General features: G+C 40.8%; 1 protein-coding gene across 2 annotated transcripts in view; it reads right to left on the bottom strand.

The window, feature by feature from the left end:
• Positions 1 to 18273, bottom strand: part of fras1 (Fraser extracellular matrix complex subunit 1) — a 337242-nt gene extending 318969 nt beyond the window's left edge. For both annotated transcript variants that reach the window (XM_087849466.1, XM_087849465.1), the window contains exons 1-2: positions 17782 to 18273; positions 9344 to 9375 (exon numbers count right to left, since the gene is read on the bottom strand). In XM_087849466.1, coding sequence (XP_087705592.1) covers positions 9344 to 9375; positions 17782 to 17848 — 99 coding nt within the window. In that variant the 5' untranslated portion in view covers positions 17849 to 18273. The remainder of the gene's footprint in view (positions 1 to 9343; positions 9376 to 17781) is intronic.
• Positions 18274 to 23319: the final 5046 nt, after the last annotated feature.

Here is a 23319-nt window from a genome sequence, read left to right on the forward strand (position 1 = left end):
ACCCCTGAAGGGAGCAGCTGAAAGAAGTAGAAGAAGAAGGACCGACTGACTGAGATTAAATCTATTTAACAGCTATCAGTTATCACTACTGAAACTAAACTGAACACAATGGATGGACTGGTTCTTATATAGCACTTTTCTACTCTGTCCGAGCACTCAAAGCGCTTTATACAGCTAATTCATTCACCCAATCACACAAGCACTTCTAAGCTTAAGTGCTAAGTATCTAACATTCATACTCCGATGGATGCATCGGAGAGCAAAATGGGGTTAGTATCTTGCCCAAGGATATTTGGCATGCAGACTGGAGCAGCCTGGGATTGAACCACCGACCTTCTGGTTAGTGGCTGATCCGCTCTGCCACCTGAGCTACAGCCACCCACAAACAAGAACAGATGGGAAACCAGCACCATGGCATTTTTTTTCCTATTTTGATTTGACTTGTAAAGTTATGATGTGAAGTTACGAACACTTCCAAAAGTTCCTGAATCTAGATCTGGAACGAAAAGACAACCAAGCTGTTGAGTCTCAGTGTCCTGATTTAAACTGATACACCAGTTAATCTTATAATTCAACTTTAGAGACTGATTCGTTGGTGTTCAATCTTCTTGTCAGGATTAGTGTCGTGGATGAGAGAAGGAGGACCCAAATGCTGGACTCACAGGTAGGTAGGTGAAGGTTGGTGTTTATTGTCGACGGAGTGAACAAACAGAACAGGAGTAGGAAAGGGCTGGACGACTGAAGGACTGACTGACTAAAAGACTGAATGGCTGGCTGACTGACTGAACGCAGGCGGAAACAACAACATAACATCAACGACACGACAAGGGCTGAAGGGAAGAGAGGGCTTAAATACATGACTAACAATGACAACGATTGGAGACAGGTGAGTGAACAGCTGAACATAATGAACTAATGATAAATAGGAAGAGGACTGAACATAATGCACACAGACCAAGGCTAACACAATAAAACAGGAAGTGGAACAGGCAGAAGATAAACAGTGAACGTGAACGGAAAATACTGAAACCCTGACACTTCTTTTGATCTCTTCCTCCTCTTCACCGACTGCATTATATCGTGTGTAATAAAACAATTTGCTTTACAAATAAACTTCACAGTTATTATTATTCTAAGTTGGGCCAAGCCCCACTACTCACGCTGCACATAACTTTTTGAATAATCCTGCTAACCAGCAAACAAACAAACACACAGATAATCATAATCTACTTGGCAGTTGTAAAAAAAAAGGGGGGGGAAAGATGTGGGGTGAGTGGTCATGGTTTCGGGGTCAGGCTGTGGCTGAATGGAGCGAGTTTAAACAGCATGTCGTCCAATTAAAAGTGTTTATAATTGTTCCAAATGGCTTCCCTTGAAGGCAGAGTCAAACTATCAACACCATCATCCCCACCTAATACAAAGAATGAGGGAATCTTAGCATTAATTAGCAGCAGATAGCACTGAGACCAAAAAGGAGAGATGACACAAACCTCGAGCATGTGAGAATGTCTTGAACGCTGCACATTTCACCAAGCAGCTCCCTCAAAGCAATAACTACTCTAAAGTCGACCATGATTTGCTCCGGCACGTTCTTATATGAAGACATGAAAGCTATTTACAGGCTACAGCAATTCAAACAAAAGGAAGTGATCACAGTGTCAGTTTTGCACGTAAACACCGAACACGTGGACGACTCTATGAACCGTCTGAGGGGCTGCAGAGAAATCAGAGCAGCTCAACGAGACAAAAGATTTGCTTTCCCAAGTGCAGAGCAACAATATTCATCACCCTTTTATTGTTTACTGTAGTGTGAACTCTCTGCGTGTGCATAATTGGACATGTCACAAGCTCGGCTGAGGAAAATAACTACTGGAGTCCTATTGAGAGGAATAACAAAGCAGTTCTCACTAAATCTGGAGTAAAAGTCTAAATATGCATGGAATGAGTTGGACTGGAAGCAACTTCATTCTTCTAAAAACACATTTACTTTACTGTAATGTACCATCTTTAAAATGCAGCGCTGAAGCGGTGCAGGACAGGTAGAAAGAGGCATTGTTAGGTCAATCCCAGCTCTGCTTTGTAGACATACAGCTCGGACCTCTGTCCTGGTAGCGCTATTCTTGAGGTGCCCTATATTTTGATTCCTTGCGGACGGGTGACTTGCAATGCCAGGAATTCAAGCCTTGAGGGCCAGGTGATATATTTGGACATGGTGCTGCATGTTGTGGAGGCTTGCTGTCCTTCACTGCAGGCTTTAAAGTTTTTTTCAGCAGCACGTCAGGCCCGGTGGCACACTGCACCGCTGCAATAAGTGCGAAGCATGAATCTGTCAGGACGCATGTACTACACGTTACCCACAATCCTCTCAGCTTTGTACTGTACCGCCTGGGGGTGACTGAAGAACCTGAACTCCTGCCGACAGAAGAATTTGATTGTTTAGGAACAAATGCTTTCTATTTTTCTGTCACTACATATTTCAGAGAAGTTACGCTTCCTTTACTCCACAGAAAAGTAAGAACATGAGGTAAGATCATAAATACTACAAACCTTTCTGTTCTGGTTTGATAGAATTAGATTTTAACCATAAACTGTACATAAAAGATAGAGCCACATTGCCTGAGGGTTTTTTTGTTTTGTTTTTGTTTGTTTTTTTATTTCCTGTTACTCCTTTAAAGTGGATCTTAACAGATATGAACATGCATGAGAAGAAAACTGCAGTTCATCTAACTGCCACAAGAGGCAGCCTCGCCTCTGTCAGTGTGCCCCAGGGCGGCTGTGGCTACAATGTAGCTGCCATCACCAGTGTGTGAATGGGTGGATGACTGGTTGTGTAAAGCGCTTTGGGGTCCTTAGGTACTAGTAAAGCGCTATACAAATACAGGCCATTTACTGTAATGGATTATTACAGTTTGCTGTGTCGTACAGACACTCAAGAAGCTTATGCTTCAGTTTTGCTGAGTTCTAGTAGTTAAACCAATGATAAATAATATTCAGCAACTAAAATAACTAGTCATATATTGGGAAAAACATCTAAAAATGTTGGTTCTAGATTGGAGATATGAGGATTTGCTGCCTTTCTTTCCTTTAAAAACTAAAATGTGTAAGTTATGTAAAGATATTGTTGGGTTTAGGACTTCTGGGCACTCAAAACAAGCAAAAGAAACAAAACACAATACATAATTTATAATAAAATCAAAAGACTAATAATAAAAAATAAAGACAGTTTATTTAGAAAGGCCAGAGAGTGAAACAGAGGTGACAGTTAAAAATTTATTCAGTTTAAAAACGTTTAAATGAATCAATTAAATAAAGAGGCTCTTTCTCCGCCGGCAGCCATGTTCAGAAACTGCTGTAAGCGTTCAGGCTGGTATGAGCTGCAAGTTTGGGATATTCAGGATTTCCTCAGAGTGATGGCACCGCTGAAGGTCTTTCTGCAGACTGTTCAGGATGCTTTACAACCTCCAGGGCTGCAGCAGACACACTGATTATGATTTAGTCAGTGAAGAAATCCAACAACGGGAAATCTTACATGTGGGATAATTAGAATTTGTAAGGCCTTTATTAACACTGAATATATATATATATTATAATAATATATACTGAATAATATATAATATTAATACTGAAGAACAAATCAGAAAAACAGTAAGTATTTCTATAGCAGTGCTCACAGTGGTGCCTCCCGAACACATTGGCTGTTGGAAGATCAGACAGTTTGCTGCCGGCTGTCTAATCGGTTACTTGTTCTGATTTCCCAGATGGCCGCTGTCAAAAGACAACTTTAAATCCATCTTTGATGTAAAATAGACAGACCATATTGTCCGAATCTCCCCAGCCATCTGTGTGTCCAAATGTCCTTCCCTTCTAAATCAAAAAACATGCAGACATAAACTGTATATAAAAGATAGGAACATCACCAGTTAGTTAGTGAGGTGAAACAGTGCACGTTCATATCTTAGCAACTTGTAAAGGACACTTTAAACCATGCCCTTTTATCTTTACCTTTTTTTAATCTAATGGGGACGTTAACTTACATAAAGTATACTATTGTATTCATGAATACTTGGATGAAGCAACTGAGACCATGAATTTATTCGAAAACCTTTTATGAATAAATCACAACATCAGAGAAGTCGACCCCTGCTGGCCATTAGCAAGAATGCAGCTTCAAAGAACTGCTTTTAGAAAGCATAGTTCATCTTTTATACGCGCTATCTGAACTCATGCATTACACCTACAGGAGCTGCTTAGCCGTTGAGACCCATGTCATGAAGCTCTGCAGTCACTCAGTCAGCAGAGAGTTGGCGACTTTTACGGCACATGGTGCTCTGCAGTTTAGTGCTGTGGTGCTGTGAATGCTTCCACAAATTCAGTCAAGCACCTAGCCGTGAGGTGCTTCATTTTATAACATATGGCAATGAGACTGAAAACACCTGAATTCAAAGATTAAGAGGAGTGTCCGCTGACATTTATCAAGTATTACTGAGATTTGTGTGAAAAAGCTTTGGTATGCAAATGCAAACGTCTAAAAATCCTTTTAGAAACCCAGTTACATGTAGACCTGTAGACCTTGAAATCATGGCTCACTAAGAGGATTCAGCAAGGGAAGATCATGTTCTGTAATCTATGGCTGTATCCCAATTCAGGGTCTGCAGCCTTAAAGTACGCAGCCTTAACGGTCCTCAAGGGCCGCGTACTCAAAGACCGCTAAGGCCAGAAGTGCGAGGCTTGTGAAATGGGACGGTCTAGCCTCTGTCGCGCTGCCCAGGTTGCCTAACAACCATGATACTAACAGCTGGAAACGTTTCATACAGCTTTGTTTGACAGAAATGAAGGAGAAAATCTTTTGTTCATTTGTTTGTTTGTTTCTACACGAGCTTTGATCATTCTCTGATTAAGCTCAGCTATTGAACGGCGTATATTTTAAAGTAAAGGCTGTAAAACCAAGTTAGTACAAACGTCACTAATGTCACATAACTTTGCCGACATGTGGCCAACAGTAATGTTTTAATGATCTTCGTTAGTAAACATTTGCACATAAATAAGTGACATAATATTCAGTACTTACTTAAAGTTTACTCTTCGGCCGCCCCTCATCCGCCGTTTTTTTTCCCGGCAAAATTATCCACACCCACTGCCGCGCTATGCATTCTGGGATATGTTGGGCCACAAAGTCTACACCGCCACATCCTTAAAATTCAGGGATATGAAGGACGCATTTGAGGGCCGCATTTCGAGCAGCCTCCGAATTGGGACAGCCTTCGTCGCGTCGCTGTGACGTAATCGGCCTTAAAATGCGGCCTTTAAGGCTGCAGACCCTGAATTGGGATACAGCCTACATCTGCGACTGACTGTGGAAATCAGAGTTAATTTCCTGGAATCTTAGAGTTTTAATAAAGCTCTGATTCAGTTCCTTTTAAACATTTTAGTTTCCTGTTAATCATTCATGTCCCTGATGACAGTTAAACTATATGATGATAACAACATGAACAGATGCATACTGGATGTCAAAGCCCTTAGTAAATGCAGTACTTTTACTACTAATAATAATAATAAGTCTTCACTTTTCTTTACTGGAACAGTGACATGGCAGTTCATGTGGCTGGAAATCCAGTTTTTCATGCAGTGAAGCCAACTGTGACACTTTTCCTGAAATGTATAAAAATGCTCGGACGTGGGAAAAACATTAACTCATGTTTGACCGATCAATCAAACCACACAGCGTGAGTAAAACCTTGTGTATTTGAGCAGGCCAGAGAGGGTAAATGAAACGTGTGAGAACAAGTTGTAAAAAATAAAACTGCTGTGTTTGTCAAACTTTACATGAGGGTCACAATGTCAACGTACGACTTTAACCATGAAATCGCTAAAGCGCTAGCTGCAGGAAGTCGCTGAGAAACATGGGAAAACTGGCTCACTGACCTGATATGAAATAGGTCTGTGGTTTAAAATGCCTGTCAGCTCATATTTATTTATATTTATAATCTGTCTTTTTTAATTTAGCTGTGACGAGTGATCAGAATGATCTTTGTTCAGGCACTGACAGAGTTATTATTGGCATAAATCAAACCAAATCAAATAAAGAAATTAAAGTCTGGAAAAAGAAGAAAGAGGACACCGAGGACTTGTGATTATTTTCACCACAGAACCAAACACACAGAAAGCCCTGCAGGCTTTTACCGAGACCTGCACTTTAATCCGTGTGTTTCTTTTGCACATTTGTTTCTATGGGCCCACCACTCCAGGTGTTGAGGGGCCGCCACTTACTTTGAACTCCAGGAGGGCCTTTTCCCAGCTGCGTTCGAACATGCCGGGACGTCCCTCCCGTCTCTCTGCCCTCTCCTTTTTCCCCTCTGTTCCACCCTCACTCCTCCTCCCCCCTTTTCCCTCCTAAAACACTAACTGAGCCGTCCCTGTCTTTACGGCCCTGCTGCAAACATTCCCCTCCTTCAAAGCGGAGGGAAAAGTAACACAGGGGACAGGATGTGTTTGTGTGCATTTACAGGATTGCAGGTATGTTACAGCTTGCTGCTCTGAGCTTTGCTGTAATTACACTGATGACACAGCAGGAAAGAAGCAGGAGCTCATCATTAGTCTACCTGGGAACCGCAACTCTACTGCTGAGACCCTTGTTTAAGGCTTTTTAAGAGAGTTTACCATTTACCAAGACACAAAGTGCACAGCAGCAAATTTCCTTCTTTTCTTTTGTTTTTCCTCAGGTTCAACTGCTAAAAGGAGAAAAAGATATGTTAAGGCTGAATCGTTTCAAAGTGCAAGCTGTGCTAATAATGAATGACTTTAACAGGTCAGCTTTTCTTTCTTTAAGAAGCCTCGGGAAGGAAAAGCGTTAGAAACATCATGTAGACCCTCAGAAGTCTTCACTTAAAACTGGCTGACAAATTTCTTTAAAGACTCGCGGCTCTTTCAGCCAAGGTTAAAGTCGAGTAACTCACAGGGAAAAAAAACAAATCAGGGTTTTTATTAAATATATAAAATCTTCAAAGAAAAGTGTATTCTGATGAGGCAAAGCAGTATGACCACCCCGTTACACCTGCCCAGTTCTGCCCAGTTCAAACCTGTTTTGGCTTAATATGTGTATTTTCACTGTGCACATTTCATGATAATTTTTTTTTATGCAGCTGCATTCAACAGACAGCTGAAAGACAGACATTAAACAAAGAAAGATAACGACATTAAACATTTGAAAAAGCTTTAGCGAAATGTAGTCAGATCAAAAAATGGTCTTTTGACTCCACCCACTATCTCTACGTATATATTATGACATAAAGGATACAGTCAAATGTTTTCCACCGTCTAACCCCCATGAAGGGAACTCCTAAAGCTAAAGGACAGTGTTAGTGCTGATTTTAGTGCCAGTCCACATTAGCTGATAGCCAAAGCCTCTTGCTGAGTATCTGCAAGCTGCTTTGCAACCCACCTCCAGCCCAGATCATCATTTATTCTTTACCAGATTCAATCACTGCAGTGTTTGTTGTTATTGATGCTTACTCTGTTCAGTAATGCTAATCTTGTTGCTGCTCTGCCCTCGCTGGGCTTTTCATTTAAGTTCAAGAAAGGTCACGGAGGTCCCAGAATAGAGCCATACAGATAAAAAATAAATGTTATTTTTCATGACTCTGACTGAAATATGCTTTAAAAACTGCAAATTATGTCCACTTTATGTTTGTCCTCATCCTTTTTAACATGAAATACGGTGCGGAAGCCCAAGAACGAACCTGCAAAGAACCCTGATCTTAACCAAAACCAGTTCGAGCACTAACTTGCCAAACCAGAAGCAACTCCTGCAGCTCAGCAACTTGACAAAGGTTTGCAGTTATCTGGAATTAACCAGACTAAATCTCTATCTATCATATCGGGGTGGGAGCCACAGCTTCCATTCCAAGTGCTCACTGGGACTGAAAAAGTAAACAATCAACATTTCTGCTCATGGGATTACACAAATGGACATTATGGCTATCCAACAAACATCATACACTTACTTACATCTCTACTATCATAACGAGCAGATACCTCTGCTGCCACACAGGTATGTCTCCCGGACGAGCCCCCATTTGTCACAACCCGGCTCATAGGAAGTGACAATCAAGAGGGAGACCACACACAGGTTTTTAAAGGCTGTAAGACATATTTAATGAAAATAAGGTAAAGCAACTTAAACACAATTTAAAGACCATAACAGCCATAACTGAAACTTCCAAATGAACAAGATGGGTGCCAGACAGAGAGCGCCAGAGCAAGAGTAAGAATCCCAGCTGGTTCAGTCAAGGCGTCTTTATATACACTGGGACTGGCCTTCTCAGGTGTGCTGCATCTATAATTGGGTCAGCTCCACCTACCTGCAAGAAACAGGTAACAGAAAAAGCAAAACACAAGGCCAGCCCACTGGCCGTCACAGGTACAACAACCTCTTTGTAAAGCAACATGATTGGCCCATATGTTTCAGAATGTAACTGTTGATTGGCTCTTTGGAGTCTATTAGATTTACCGCCATGGTTCTCTCTTGCAAAAGTCATCACCCAACATCACCCACTTTTCCCACTGCGTCTCTGTGAAGAACTCATCAATACCCGGTCCCAGGATCAAGCAGACAGACTGAAACCAGAAGAGTGCACCCGTGTGGTGTAAGGGGAAAAGTTAATAAGCTGGTCTGAGTTTATAATCATATAAATTACATCTGTGGGCAACCCCCGGCTGCCTGCACAGAGGAACAAAACCACTCCTCATCTGATGATGCCTCTAGCCAAACACGACAACTTTAAACATTAAAATAACTCTCAAGCAAAGATGAGTAACCAGCAGCCGGGTTTAAAGAATATAAAGCAGAAGCACACCTTAGAGCGAAGCGCTGGATGTTAGCCAATACCCAGCAGAACCAAAGGAGCAAAGCTCATCATAAACTTCTTTTAAACTTTTTTTTTTTAGAACAGCCTAACTTTCAATTGGCAGCACAGCAGGAGACAGCAGCTCATCTTTGCTAGTGACCCTGCGTCGCGCTCTTTTATCGCCATTATCAAACACAAAGCCGGGATCTTCTATGCATTATTGATGAGACACATCTTCTTAGCTACTTCTCAAACAACAGAGGATGCGCAGCAACTCCTACCGATAATCCCTCGTACCGCCTATCCTCAAATACACACACACACAGGTAAGAGCTTCAAACGTCAGTCGCACCAAGCTGCTCAAGTCTCCAGTGAATAATGCACGAGCTAAGACCCATTAAGCCATATAAACACAACGGATTCTGTGAACAGTAGGGACGGAGATTTAAAGCGGTGCTAGGCAAGAGGTAGGAGAGTACAAAAGGAGTTGGTGTACCTACCGCATGCAGCGCTCCCTCATAGCTACAAGCTCCTGGGGAGAGATACAGAAAAAAAACACACCATTAGTATCAGAGTTCGGTCTGAATCATACCTGTGAGAGGATCCTGCAGATGGTTAAACAGCAAACGAGCTGTATGACGGATAATCAATCAGCTCCAGTTAAGATGCAGGTTTATAAAGTTCTTAGTGCGATGACAAGCTCTGAAAGAGATCAGGACATGTCTGCAACAGAGACTCGAGCCCAGTGGGAAAATAATACAAAAACAAGCTTATAAATATTAAAGTTTCATGTTCGTAATTGACTAACATACAGTTTTAATAAGACTTTTGACCAAACAGTTACGCAGCAATGCAACACTTTGCTGTAGTTATGCTTCTTAAAAGATTTGGAAATATGTAAACAGAGCTGGGATTTATTGAACCCCTAATAACTATGATACACTGCAGAAATGAGAGGGGGTAGCTGAGGCTGACAGGTTGGGTTCCTATTACACTGTAATCAGGTAATCAATGTTATTCACCTGCCCTGTGAGTGGTTTGATACTTATGGCTAATCAGCATATTTAAAGACATAATCTCACGTGTGGATCGCCAAGCAGCCGTGTCAGAAGAGACCACACTCGAGTTTTTATTCATCGCATTAACGTTCTAGATTTTAAAAAAATCTATTTCACTGATTATTATGAACAGAACAATGAAATGACTGTTATTTTTCATATTTAATACATCTATTATGTTATTAGACCAGCTGAGTCGCTTAAAATTTCCCACCAAAAAATGGAAAATTTTATAATTCCCTAAAGCAGGGGTGTAAAACTCATTTTATTTCATGGGCCACATGCAGCTCAATTTAATCTTGAATGGGCCAGACCGGTGAAACGCTCCTTTGTGTCACTGTAAAGAAGTAAAACTACACATTTAAAATTAATGAGATGTCTTAATATGAGAAAAAGACGTTTCAGTTTTTCTAAACGTTGAAGAAATGTTGTAGTAAATAAAAAAGAGGAGATAGTTGTTGTCTTTTTCAATCTGGACCCAAGACAGGAACTTTTCTGTCATTTAATTATTTATCTGTTACTTAATTACTTTTGTAAAGCAGAAAAAGTCTTAATCAGGAGAAAAAGCTGTAAAACTTATTAAAACACAGTTAAAAATCCCAAATCTATCCACATATTCCAAAGCTATCGAATGGGCCGGATTAGTCTCTGCCGAGGCATTTCTGGGCCCCAGGCCTTATGTTTGACAACCCTGCCTTAAAGCAACCAAAAGTGGCCTTTGGCCTTCTTCTTAAAAAACGTAAAAAATAAACCGTAAAATCTTTGCACTAATAAAATCAGGGTGAAAAGGCCATCGTCTGACTTCTTGGAATAAAAGGAAGATTATGAATGATGTGTTAAATGTTTTTAAAATTGCACGTGGAAACAGCAGGTATGTGTAAGTTTAATATTTCTGGTCGAGGTCGGTCTGTGAGTAAGCGAGAGAAATGTGAGAAATGCCCAGTCTATGACAGAAAACAGTCCTTGAGACTAAGAAAGCCTGGAAAGACTAGAAATTGCTTGCAAGGTTGAAAACTGGAACCTGAGTAGAGGAACCAGGGGAGTCTTTACACTGGGTAGAGTAATTAACTGGGTCCAGAACTATGACATTATGTGAAAACAGCCGAGTATCTAAAGAACCTCTATTCATCCACACTGCTTTTATCTGCAGTACCTTTACACCAGCTATAACCTTTCTCACTTCGATTGTGCTGCAAGCCAATCAGAATCCAGTAATGCATCTTTGCTTTTTTCTGTCTCATTAAACTAAGCGTTTACCGACTTTTGCATTCACGGTTCAGCTGGAAACAGCTGCCGTTAAAAACTTCCTTTAATAAATGTGAAACATGCAACCTTTAGACTGAAACTGCAGGGTGCCACTGATTATCTTTGCTCAATCTGAGAGCTAAATGTTTAACAAAAACACAAACAGACAGATGCACAGGCAGCACGCGCCTCGGCACAGCCGGGGCTCCGAGCCTCACGACACCAGACCTGGGAAATCTAAGCTGCCTCGGGGGAAAGTACAGCAAGAGGTAAACATTTACCATAATGGTCGAGATGGGAAAACAAGAATACAGTTACAGTTATGCTCTCATAAAGGATGCCCGAGAGAGAGTGTGTTTATGCTGCTGCGCCATGCTGTCGTCTCTTTATCACGCTGTATGGGAGAAAGAGTGCTGTGTAAAATATAATCTGGTGGTTTAATCAGGAAGACACAGTGGAGAGGTTTACTTTTCAGTTCTGCCTGCTAAAGAAAAATCCAATTAACAGTTCAGATTGTAAACAATTATTAACACTCTTTGAATCTCAGGCGTTAATTAACAGATTAAACGTTGGTGTCTTTGAGAGAGAGTGTCATTTTATCTGAGTCTGAGTCTATCTAGTTTGCAGGTTTTTTAAAAGATGGATTCTATTCTTATCAAGTGCACACTGGGATTTCTGGCACAACTTTCCCTGCTCCCAAAGTGGAAATCCTTATTTTTGGTCTCACTTGTGTTTTAAACATACGGCCTTTTAGATTATTGTTAAAATCATCTATGATGGGAACAAAAGTTTGCTCTTTGACTGTTTTTTAATGAATTTTATTTACACAAGCATCTCATGGCCCTTATTTTATTTTGGAGGGAAAATTCCACAGATCAGATCCTCTATGAAAGAATTGGGAATAATATGGCCACGCCCACCTGACCAGCCCACGTGAGGTGGATGGAAAATTAGGATTCAAATACAAATAAGCACACTTCATGCATCAGTTTCTGTTTTTCACATTTCAACTAACAAACTTTATTTGATAAACTAGTGATTTTATTGGAAATGACAATACAGGTTTTATTGCTTTTATTTTGAAGGCAGCTTCAGTGTAAATGTGTTGCAACCAAGGTTTACAAAGGTTTTGAGTTTGCTAGCCTTGAAAGATGTCAGCTCATACTAAAAAAAAAAAGGAAACTGACTGTTGCTGAGCAGGAACAGACATCTGAACCTTTGCTGCAAAATCAACAGGAACTACAAAAAAAAAGCTGTTCTCCGATGGCGAGCTCATCAAAGAGTCCTCGGTGTACTGCTGTTAATTAATGCACTTGTTCAAGCCAAATGAGAAAAAAGGAGGCAGTCGAAAATGTGCCCCGTTCCAGGTGAACTCTAACAAGACTGATCAAGGACATTCGATTGAAAACAAAGCAGACGAATTTAACTTTTTCTCCTCGGTTTCTCATCTTTACTCCTGGACTACAGAAAGAGGCTGTAATGGGACAAACTGACAGAAGTTACAACTAAAGGCTGTCCAAATCTGGCGGGGAAAACATTTCTGACTTTTGAAGGCAAAAGAAAAAGTGAGTGAAATGCAATCTGAACTGAAATGAGTGTTTTTGCATTGTGTTATACATCAGGTGTAGTGTGAGCCAGTGCTAAGAATGAACCATCACAGACAGCTTGATTCGCCACTGACAGAGCGCTTCAACTCAGCATCACCACTGGATTTTTTCTTCCTCTTTCAAAGAGGAAAACATTCCACAGACAAGGAGACAAGGATCTCCCTTTATATGTGAACAAACATTCTCAGTGATGCAGTTTAACAAATCCAGATAGAGATCCTCTCTCAGCGACGATCAGCTGCCTGTTATCAGCTCAAACGTTGAACCGACTTTAATGCACATTCAAGCCTAAAACAGACAAGATTTCTCTCGCTGGGTTGGGTAAGAGAAGTAAAAGACGAGCTGAAAAACTGCAGGTGCAATCAAACTACAAGCAGCACTTTGTATAAAGTTAAAAGTATTTGAAATGTGCGCATTTTGTTCACAACTATTTTTGTGAAAGTTGTTTAAGTAGTGATAAATCGTTGGTGCTTTACCTGTGAGAGCTTAGTGGTCTGGTCCCCTACAACAGTTAAACTTTCTCATTTGGCCCCTTGGGAAAATTAATTGCCCACCCCTGGATCAGCTTGTCGTCTGAGGATATTTGGCAATGGTGGTAAGGAAGAACTCCCTTTTAACCCTTTAAAACCGGTCAGAGCCGCACGCTCTGTTTTGCATAACTATTTTTAAATTCTGGTAGCACTGCAACCACATAAGCTAGCGCAAAAAAAAATTTGCATATGAAACCGGAGGAGTTGTACTTACATCTTATGCCATCAGCTTGTCCTCAGTCACAGTTTCCTTCCACATATAGCTTTGCAAAAACTGCATAAAAAGCGCTTGCAGCAACAAAAACATAATATTCCAGAAACACGCTTTGCCGATCCAATCAGCTGTTCATAACACTTCCTATGTTGGAATAGACGTCAGCGAACTATGCATGTCCGCCATGGCCGAAACCGGAAGTGACGTCATTTTCGCGGAAATGTAGTTTTTTACCATCAAGGCCTCATGAGCTTATACTGGTGTTTTTAAAAGTTATCTTTGACTTTATGACTTTCTGTGTGGTTTCTGGGATGCTTAGGACTCATATTGCACTGCTGGAAATAGTTTATTTTGATGCATATGCTGCTTTTTTGCAAATTTGCACTATAATATTTATTTTCGTTTTTCCTGCAGTATATAAAAATTGATAAATAAAAATACAAAAATAAAACTATGAAGACACTCAAAATAAATTTCCTGTGGTGGGAAACTATTTTGTGCAACTTTTTTGTATTTACAGTTTTGAGGGATAAGCCTCTTAAATTTCTTTAACTAGAAATATATGTTAAAAAAAAAACAAAAACGATTTTCAATTTTTCTGTAGTTTATTGCACTTTTTTGCAATTTATGTAATTACTATGCACTTAATGCATACATATTATTAAAATCTGAGCTATAATGGTTGTATTGATGTATAGCAACTTGAAATGCTCCATGTAAAAATATAACATCCGCTCTGGCGGACTTGGTTCTATGGTAGGTCTTAAAGGGTTAACAGGAAGTGCTCCCCAGCTGAATGAGACTTAAGGAGAAGTCATCTTTCGTGACATATTGAGGGGTGAGGGCAAAGGGAAGACTGAAAAGATGAAAATATGGGAAAGAGCGGGCAAAAGTTGGTAACATGCAACAGTGGGATATAAACGCATCAGAGAGAAGTGCTCAGTGCATCATGGGAAGTCCCCCAACAGTCTGAGCCTACAGCAGCATAACTAAGGGGTGGTTCGATGTCACATCGTCGTTTTTATCTGAAACGAAAGCTTGAAATTTAATCTTAAAAGTAGAGACGGTGTCTGTCTGCTGAATCCAAACTGGGAGCTCCATGAAATCAGAGCCTGACAGCTGAAGGCTCTGCCTCCCATTCTACTGCCACAGCACAGCCGTGGTGTCTCCCTCACTACTGAGGTGCATAAAACAAAACACTGTAACACCTTCTGTTAATTCTGGGTTTAATAGGGAGCCAATAAATAGAAGCTAATGTGAAGGAAATATGATCTTCATGTATGGTCCCTGAACTCTTACTGCAGCATTTTTGATCAGCTGAAGGCTTTTTTCACTGAGCTGTTAATAAAGATCTACAAAAGTCCCTCCTAGAAATAACATATCCACGAAGCAGCATTTGAGCTTCTCTCTGACACAGGATGTTTCTCATTTCTGTAGATGGATTGTTGAAAGTGCAAGTTAAAGGACAAAAAATGACTCCAATCACTGCTGTGATGGAGGCTGAGGGAAAGCCATCTAGAAAGGAAAGTACTGATTTATGATACTTGCACATTTCAGCATGATAGTCTCATAAATAAGCGCAACCTTTATTAGCCTTTTTAAACTCAGTAACACCAAGAAAAGATGGCGCATGACGGCTAAATGATGGTAAAAAATCTGTCTATAATCTGTGTTAATCACAGACCTTATTTCAGGAATTTAAGTAAAACTTTTTAAAAACCTTCTAGCAATAAATAACATCTGGTTAGTCTCACTGCTGCACCTCAGAGTCAGGTCCAGCTTTTATAGGCCACATATCAGGTAATGAAACGAGGGCAGCTCCTAAACTTGGCCCACATCTGGCCCACACAAGATACTTGCCAGTGTCATAACCGAGGTGTGAGAGCAACAGGAGGTCTGGATTAAGCACAAATGTGTCTGCTGAGACCAACAAAACCCCAAACATTTATTGTCTTCATCATCATCGGGTTCTAAAACCACTTGAAACAGCAACACTGCCTCTATCCTTGTTTGGACTTTCATTTCTCCCTCAAATTTGAGGGAGGAAAGAACTTTGTTCGGTGGAAGATAATGGAGGATTATGGAAATCTGAAATAGGAAATGTTGTTCAAATTTAGATTTCATTGTCCATTTCCACAAGATGATTCTTTGTGAACAGGATCTTAAGGTATTAAACGGTGTTTGCTGGCAGTGAAGCCCTAAATGTCTGATCAGCTCAGGACAATCACGGACTAAATACGTGTAGACTTTGACAGTACAGGCTGAAAATAAGATTACTAACATAAAACAAGGACTAGATTTGCACACGTTTTACTACACTTTCATATTTTCCTTTGATATCACATGTTGACACAGTTCATCATCACCTCTGAAAGAAATGTGCCACAAAATGAAACGATCAGCTCATCTTTTCGCTACAATAACCCAGAAATGCTTTATGTTGAAATCTAATCATTTGTACTGTTGTTCTAATCATTTAACTCCTATGATTAACCCAAACTTAAGCCTCCAAACCACCAAATCAATGTTTTATCAGATGAAAGTGCAGTCAAACTTCAAAGTGTTTAATTTACATAGACCCTGAGCTGGAATGCTTGCATATTCAACAATAACCGCCTGGATGAGTGCGACTCTAATCTGATTCGGTTGCAGATCATAATTCTGCAGATGCTCAGAGCCACACTCAAAGCTCTACAAAGGAATCTTAATTGAAAAGCACTAATCTCATCATGACTCCAAACATTTGTCCAGAAAACACCGTTCTCAGCTCGGCTTTCAGTCCATCCTGCAGCACTCACCGTTGATCACATTTGAACATTCATAACCGTTTTGCTCTGCTCGCCGATGCCAGCGTGCTCTCTTTTAAGCGTGGAAAGAAGCGAAAGGGTACCCTGCTTCATAAAAGTTTGAATCTGACTGAAGCAAGTCCTGCCAAGCAGAATGAACGCATGCCAAGAATAAGAGAGAGGATGCTAATGACTTTGGTAGGCATATGGTGCTGCTGCTGCTGCTGTTACATGCAGGCAGAGGAGGTTTTCACCTGCCAGATATCAGGCTACAACATTAACTATGCCTCGGTCTGACAGGAGGAGTACAGAGAAACTATGAATGGGTCAGTTAAGCAGCAGCACTTGCACAGACCTGCTTTAGATTCAGCTCTTGACAGTCCTGTGCATTATAACTCCTCTAATGGGAATATTGTAGCCGTGCATGGGCAGCTATTTTAGATCTGATGCAGAGTTATGAATATTTATACAACACAGAGGCCGTGAGAAAGACTGGATTTAAAAAGAAAAGGTGTTTAGATATGAATATGGAAAAACTACAACACGTTCATGTGTTGCTTTTTAATTCAGATTCCTTTGCAGTCTGTTGAATGTGACTCTGAGTACCTGCAGAAGATTGTTTTGCTTAACTATGCTCGCCTAAAATCTGGAGTTTAAGGGTGTATTTAAGTCTGGTCCTTTCTTTGAGTTTCACTTTCTCAAATTGACTTTGAGTTAAAGACAGAGATTGTTTAATTACTGTTAAGGTTATATGAGGTTACTGTATGTCTGTGTTTCAGTTAAGAGTATTTGTTTCTCTACAATTAAAGTCTGAAATTCTGTTAAAAAATTTCTGCAGCTCAGTTAAAACTGATTTATTTTTTGTCTTTTCAGTTTTAACTCGCCTAACAAATGCTTTTAGTTACTGAAACATAATCAAAGATCACGTTTTAGTGAATATTCGAGCTGCTCTCCCTGAATCGGACATTTCCAGGTCCACTCGGAGAGCATTATTGACTGCACAGCTCAACCCAGGTGGAGTGTGCTCATTCAGAAATCCTATCAAACGAGTGTTTGTGTCATATGAAAGAGCTCATTTGAAATTCACCAGCTGACTTTTCTCTTCTGGGAAAATCTGTCAACCCTGAAGTTGGGATGGGAACTCTTATCCTTGGGTAACAACACTCTGGCTCACGGTCCTCCACCTGCGATTGTGGGTCCTGAGCAATTATAGCTTAAATTGCATTCATTTTAAGCTGAAAGTATTCCTAATGGAAAAGGTGATCGATCGCTCCGCCCGCAACTTTCACACCTCCACAAGATTTCTCTGCGCGTACTGGAACAATTCTTCACTCTGTGCTGGACAAAGTAGCTGATGTTGAACTAAATCCGATCCGATTTAGAGTCGGTGGATCTCATATGAGCGTGCATGGTGGTCCCTAATAACCCCTGACCTGGCTACGTAACAAGCAGGACAGGAGGACAAGTGGCTTGGTGAAAAGAGACTAGAAATACCAACCGTGAATCCCACGGGGGACGGTGAGGATCCCAGCCAGAGCGCCAACAAATATCCACCATCCACACATGATCGTACAAAAAAAGAGGATTTAATCCAAATCCAGTCAGAAGGAAAAAAAACGGGATGTGTGTGTTTGTGTTCGAGTGTATCTATCTTAAATGAAAGCGGGTCTCTCTGTGCATTATTGGTGCTTTGAACACAAACAGAAAAGATCCGGGAGTCTTCAGAAGGAGCGGGGAGACGGAGCGCACCGGGTCCGACTCCTGAGCGCTGCGCGCCGGACTGGAATGCGGCGCAATGCCGAAACCTGGAGAAGTGGGTTATCCACCTCCTTCCTGTTCGCGTGCTCAGAGCTCTACCGGCTGGACACAAAACTCTGTTAAGAAAAAAGAGTCACCGACAGCAAGTTGTCCCCTCTTCAGCTGCAGCAGCAGAAGCCGGGACGCTTTTAAAAGCCGAGGCGCATGACGACGACTGGCGGCCGGAGTTTGAGCGCTCCTGCAGCGAGCCTCGCGCGTGTTTGAAGTCACTTCTTGCGGTGGACCGGTCTACTTGTCCTCCCGGAGCCCACCCCACTCCCTCTCCTCCTTCTTTTCCTTCTTGTTCGTCCTCTCCCCCTCTCTCAAAGAGGACGTCCCACCTCTCCACCCCCGCTTCCACCACCCACATCGCAGATATAATCTCACATGATGGGGACTCTGCTCCCTGGGGATTAAAACATGAGGGAGAGAATTAGTTTTCTGGAGGGGAATTTGGTGATCTAGGATCAGCTGAGGGATTCATCCTTTTAATCCCATTTTCAGCTGGAAATCTGACGTTTACAAAGAATAAAAATAAATACATTAAAGAAAAGTGGAGCTGTAGGCCGTCTGAACTCACTTTTACACCTCTGGGGTCATTATAATTCTCCAATACTCTTTTAAGGGAACTCGTGTTTGGAGTGATCTTAAAATAGTTTCTGTTTTGATGCCCTAAGTTTTCTCAGTCTCGAATAATCTTCCATGAATAGCCTCATTATGCTCTTATCCTATTATGTGCGTTAAATCTGAAAAAAACTTGCGGGTTTGTAGATGCTGAACTCTGTGTTACCTTTAAATGACTTGAGATTATTGAAATTAAAAGGCAGTGATTTTCAAACCAGGGGTCAGGAACCCCTAAGGGAATTTCTTGGACTCTCAAGATAATTACCAGTAAGGAAATACTGAATTCTCAGCGTTATTCCTTTAATCTAATTCCTGACAGCAATATTTGTAGTCATTGGCCAAATGTCAGGTGTGTTATAGCATTTGGTCCACATGAAAAAAACTTCCTATATCCCACATCTGGCAATGCCAAAAGTGCCATAAGTAGCCCAAACGAGGCCCAGATTAGGGTCTGATGTGTCTGTGTATGCGCTGTAATTCTAAACAGTTTGAATTCAGATATCATTAAATGATTTAATTGTAAAAAAAATATGAGAGCTGAGAGACACTGTCAGCTTGAAATCCAGCACTGAGACTGTACACTAAGTGGAAGGGAGAAGGCTGAGGGCTGGTGAGTGTTATAACCAGTATGCAGGATGAAGCAATAAAGATCCATGAATACATCATGAAGATAGCCACGTGCTTAGGACTACCTCAGGCAGCAGAAACCTGAGTCAGAAGAACCAAGGAGAGGAACCATCATGGAAGAACAGGCCTGTGCACAGTATGTACCAGTGGCAGATAGAAGGAGTGGTTGATATCGAGAAATCCAACCAGTGGCTGGACAAAGCTGGACTGAAAGACAGCACAGAGGCACTAATCATGGCAGCACAGAAACAAGCTCTGAGCACAAAAATCCATGGAGGCTGGGGTCTACCACATCAGGCAAGATGCCCCTGAGACAATCCAGCACATTACAGCAGGGTGCAAGATACTAGCAGGGAGGGCATACATGGAACGCCATAACCAAGTGGCCGGCGTAGTGTACAGGAACATCTGTGCTGAGTGTGGCCTGAAAGTCCCAAGGTCAAAATGGGAGACGCCCCCAAGGGTGGTGGAGAATGACCGAGCTAAGATCCCGTGGGACAGTTTGACTGACGGACAAACTGTTCATGGCTAAACAACAGGACATAGTGGTGTTAGACAAAGAGGAAGACAGCCATAGTGATAGATGTAGCGATACCAAATGACAGAAACATCAGGAAGAAGGAACACGAGAAGCTGAAGGGCTTAGAGAAGAGCTCGAGAAGATGTGGGGGGTGAAGATAACAGTGGTCCCGGTGGTAATCGGAGCACTAGGTCCGGTAACTCCCAAGCTAGGCAAGTGTCTCCAGCAGATCCCGGGAACAACATCTAAGATCTCTGTCCAAAAGAGCGCAGTCCTAGGAGCAGCTAAGATACTGTGCAGGATCCTCAAGCTCCCAGGCCTCCCAGGATCCGAGCTTGCCCTGCAGGGCAAGTGTTTGCAAATCATTACTAATTGAGAAATTCATGTAAGTGTCATTAATTTGTGTAATTAAAATAAAAAATAAAAAAACTCAATTATAATTGTATATTGTTTTGTATGGTCTTGTCTCCTGTCTAGGGTGTACAGGTACCTTAGCACAGCTCCACCCGTAAATGATGGGTTATAAGACTTTAATAATAAAGGTTTTATTACTGAGCATAATTCCAGGGTGTCAGTTACTGACATTTAGTCAAAGCCTCTGGTGTCTCACATTCAAGCAGAAGGTTTCCTTTAGTGTTGCTCATGTGTGACCACAATACTGAGACCAGTGTCTCTCCTACTTTGTCATAAATTAACCCAAACCTGACCGAGTAGTTTTGGTCACAACTTTGCGTCCAGGTTCACAGTGTGATTTGGCCACCACATCACACCACCTATGTCAGTAACAACTTTATAATGGACACTGTTTAAAACATTACACAGTATTTACAACTTTCCAAGAACCATCCAAATAATGTTTTACAAATCAAACCAATTAGTAAATATTGCTTTCAGTTTCATGCTTTAATAAAAGTAAATAACTGATAATTAAAGTTAAGCAACTGTATTTTTACCTTATGGACATGATTTTTTCTGAGACTTGTAAACACATATTGTTAACAGCAACATAAAAACGTGTCCTTAATCAGAAAAGAATAATTCAACTGATGTTAACAAGGGAGGAGACCACAGACACGGAGGTATTTCTCATCTTGTTTTCAAAACCTCAAAATCCATTATTCAATTTTTGAGGTTCCATGGGGCTTTTATATATTTATGATTTTGCTGAAATCCTGGCAGAAGTTTAAGAGATTTCCTTTAACACTATCCGTTTTATATTGAAACTGAATATTTTGGGAAAACTGATCAACTATCGACTTGCTAATTAACTTTTTTTTAGTGACTTTATTAGTCAGGAACATATTATTACTACTAATAATCTCCTTTAATTATTTAAATATTGTCTCATGTGAACCTTTTATTGTCTTTTTTCCCTCTAATTTAAAATTTAAACATTTAAATTTAACATAATTTCAAACTACAAATCCTGTTTAGCTTGACCCTGGTGGTATGGAGGACAAAACAAGCCAAAATAAAAAACAGGGAAATAAATTTTAGATAAAAAAAAAAACAAACAAAATAATTGTAAAAAAGATCAAAAATGTCTTGATGCATGTTGTTTACCTTGACCCTGGTGGTATGGAGGACAAAACAAGCCAAAATAAAAAACAGGGAAATAAATTTTTAGATTTAAACAAAACAAAATAATTTTAAAAAAGATTAAAAATGTCTTGATGCATGCTTAATAATCCAGGGAAGAAAATCCCAGAAAGTTGTTTCTCTTCATCTGGACATTTCATTTTCGGTGGGTGTCATGGTCCTGGGTCGGTGACCCAGCGCTTTGAGTTTGTGATTATTATTTTCTAGTTTATTCTGATTTTGTATTAGTTCTTTGGGTTTGGTTGTCGTGTTTATTTTCCCTACCTGTGTCTCCCTCTGTGCGCTGTTCGGGTCCCCGAGTTTTGTGTTGTAAAACAGTCTGTGTGTTTCCTGTTTTACTTTGTAGGTCTGTGTCTCGTTATGCCCATCAGTTCCAGCTGTGTCCCCTCCTGTGTGCCATTTCCTGATTACCTGGTGTGTGTATTTATAGTTTGTGTCTGCCTGTGCTTCTTGTGGCGTCGTCTGTGTTTCTATGTGTATCTGCCGTGTAGTTAATGTTATTCCCACCTTGGTTATTGTGCACTGTAAATAAAACCCACTTGCACCCACTGTCTGCTTTTGGATCCTCCTTCCTCACCTCCACACGACTGCCGCCCCAGCCGTGACAGTGGGTGACTTCTTCAATCCAACAGACTGAAGAAGTCACTTGAAATAGTGATGAAGGTCAGTTTTATTTTCTTCAGTGATTTTGTTCATATTCTTTATTTTCTAGTTTTATTCATTTATTTGGGCAGTCTTGGTCTTCCATATTGCAATATGTACTTACTTTGGGTTTTTTTTTTCCAGGGAACAGGATAATCTCCTCTACCTTTGTATCTAAAGTCCTGTCACTATCTTACAGGAAGTTGGCAAAGGTTTTTTTTTTTTAGTGACCATTTACTTCATTTTGCTTCATTTTCCCCCCCAGTTTGCTTTTATTCCACAGTAGCTTGCTGATCTACCAGGGAGCAGCTTTCCCCCCTCTTTTTCTGTACAATAACTAACTATTGTATGTCTACAGCTTGTTTTTCAGTGTAATGTTTAATCAGCAGGAGTGCAGCATTGAGATTCCTCAGGGTCACATGGCAGTAACCTGATCTCCACTCAGTCCTTTAGTCCTCTGCCAAAAACAGGGATCAGAATCGGTTTTGCCTTTGAACAAGCTTTCTTTTCTGCTGCTGTCTGCACTCTTCAACTATTTATAACCAGCTCCCCGTCTGCAGTGACAAAGGATAAGATTAAAAAAAAATATAAATATATATAGCAGGTTAAATTCTGGCCTCCAACACAACCAAAAATATATATATCATTTTGACATGTCATGAGGGCTCAGGTGAGATTATACCTGACCTCCTATTAAAGTCAGACTTGGAATGGAGGTCTTATAAATCTCTGGTTATAACTATAGAGACATCATCGCTGGCCATAACCACACAGCAGACTCTTCGTGATGTGTGTGACTAAAGGGTATGTTGACAGAAATTGTATCTTAAATATGTTTCTGAAATCCCATTGGTGTGGGGATTGGTAGATAAGGTGAAAGGCAGGACAGGACACGACCTTAAGGGTCATGATGCCAAACTAGTGCCTTACAGTGAATGGATGCACTCGCTTGGCAGATTAGTGCAGGGGGGTGTAGCTCAGGGGTAGAGCATTTAGCTGCAGATCAAGATCAGTCTCTGGTTCAAATCCAGATGCCCCCTGCTTTATGAGTAACCTAAACACCTTTCTTCACACTTCAGCTGACAGTCCCCCAGGTCCCCGAGTTTACATTCAGTCTTCAAACTCCCCTTTTTGATAAATCTTATATTTATAGCTGAAGCTGGACACAGAGACTAAATCTAAACCACTCTGTAGTTATGCAGATTTAGGCTCAAGCTCCTGGAGAAA

The sequence above is a fragment of the Neolamprologus brichardi genome, chromosome 12, assembly GCF_056152115.1.
Source record: "Neolamprologus brichardi isolate AB-2024 chromosome 12, ASM5615211v1, whole genome shotgun sequence".
NCBI lineage: Eukaryota > Metazoa > Chordata > Actinopteri > Cichliformes > Cichlidae > Neolamprologus > Neolamprologus brichardi.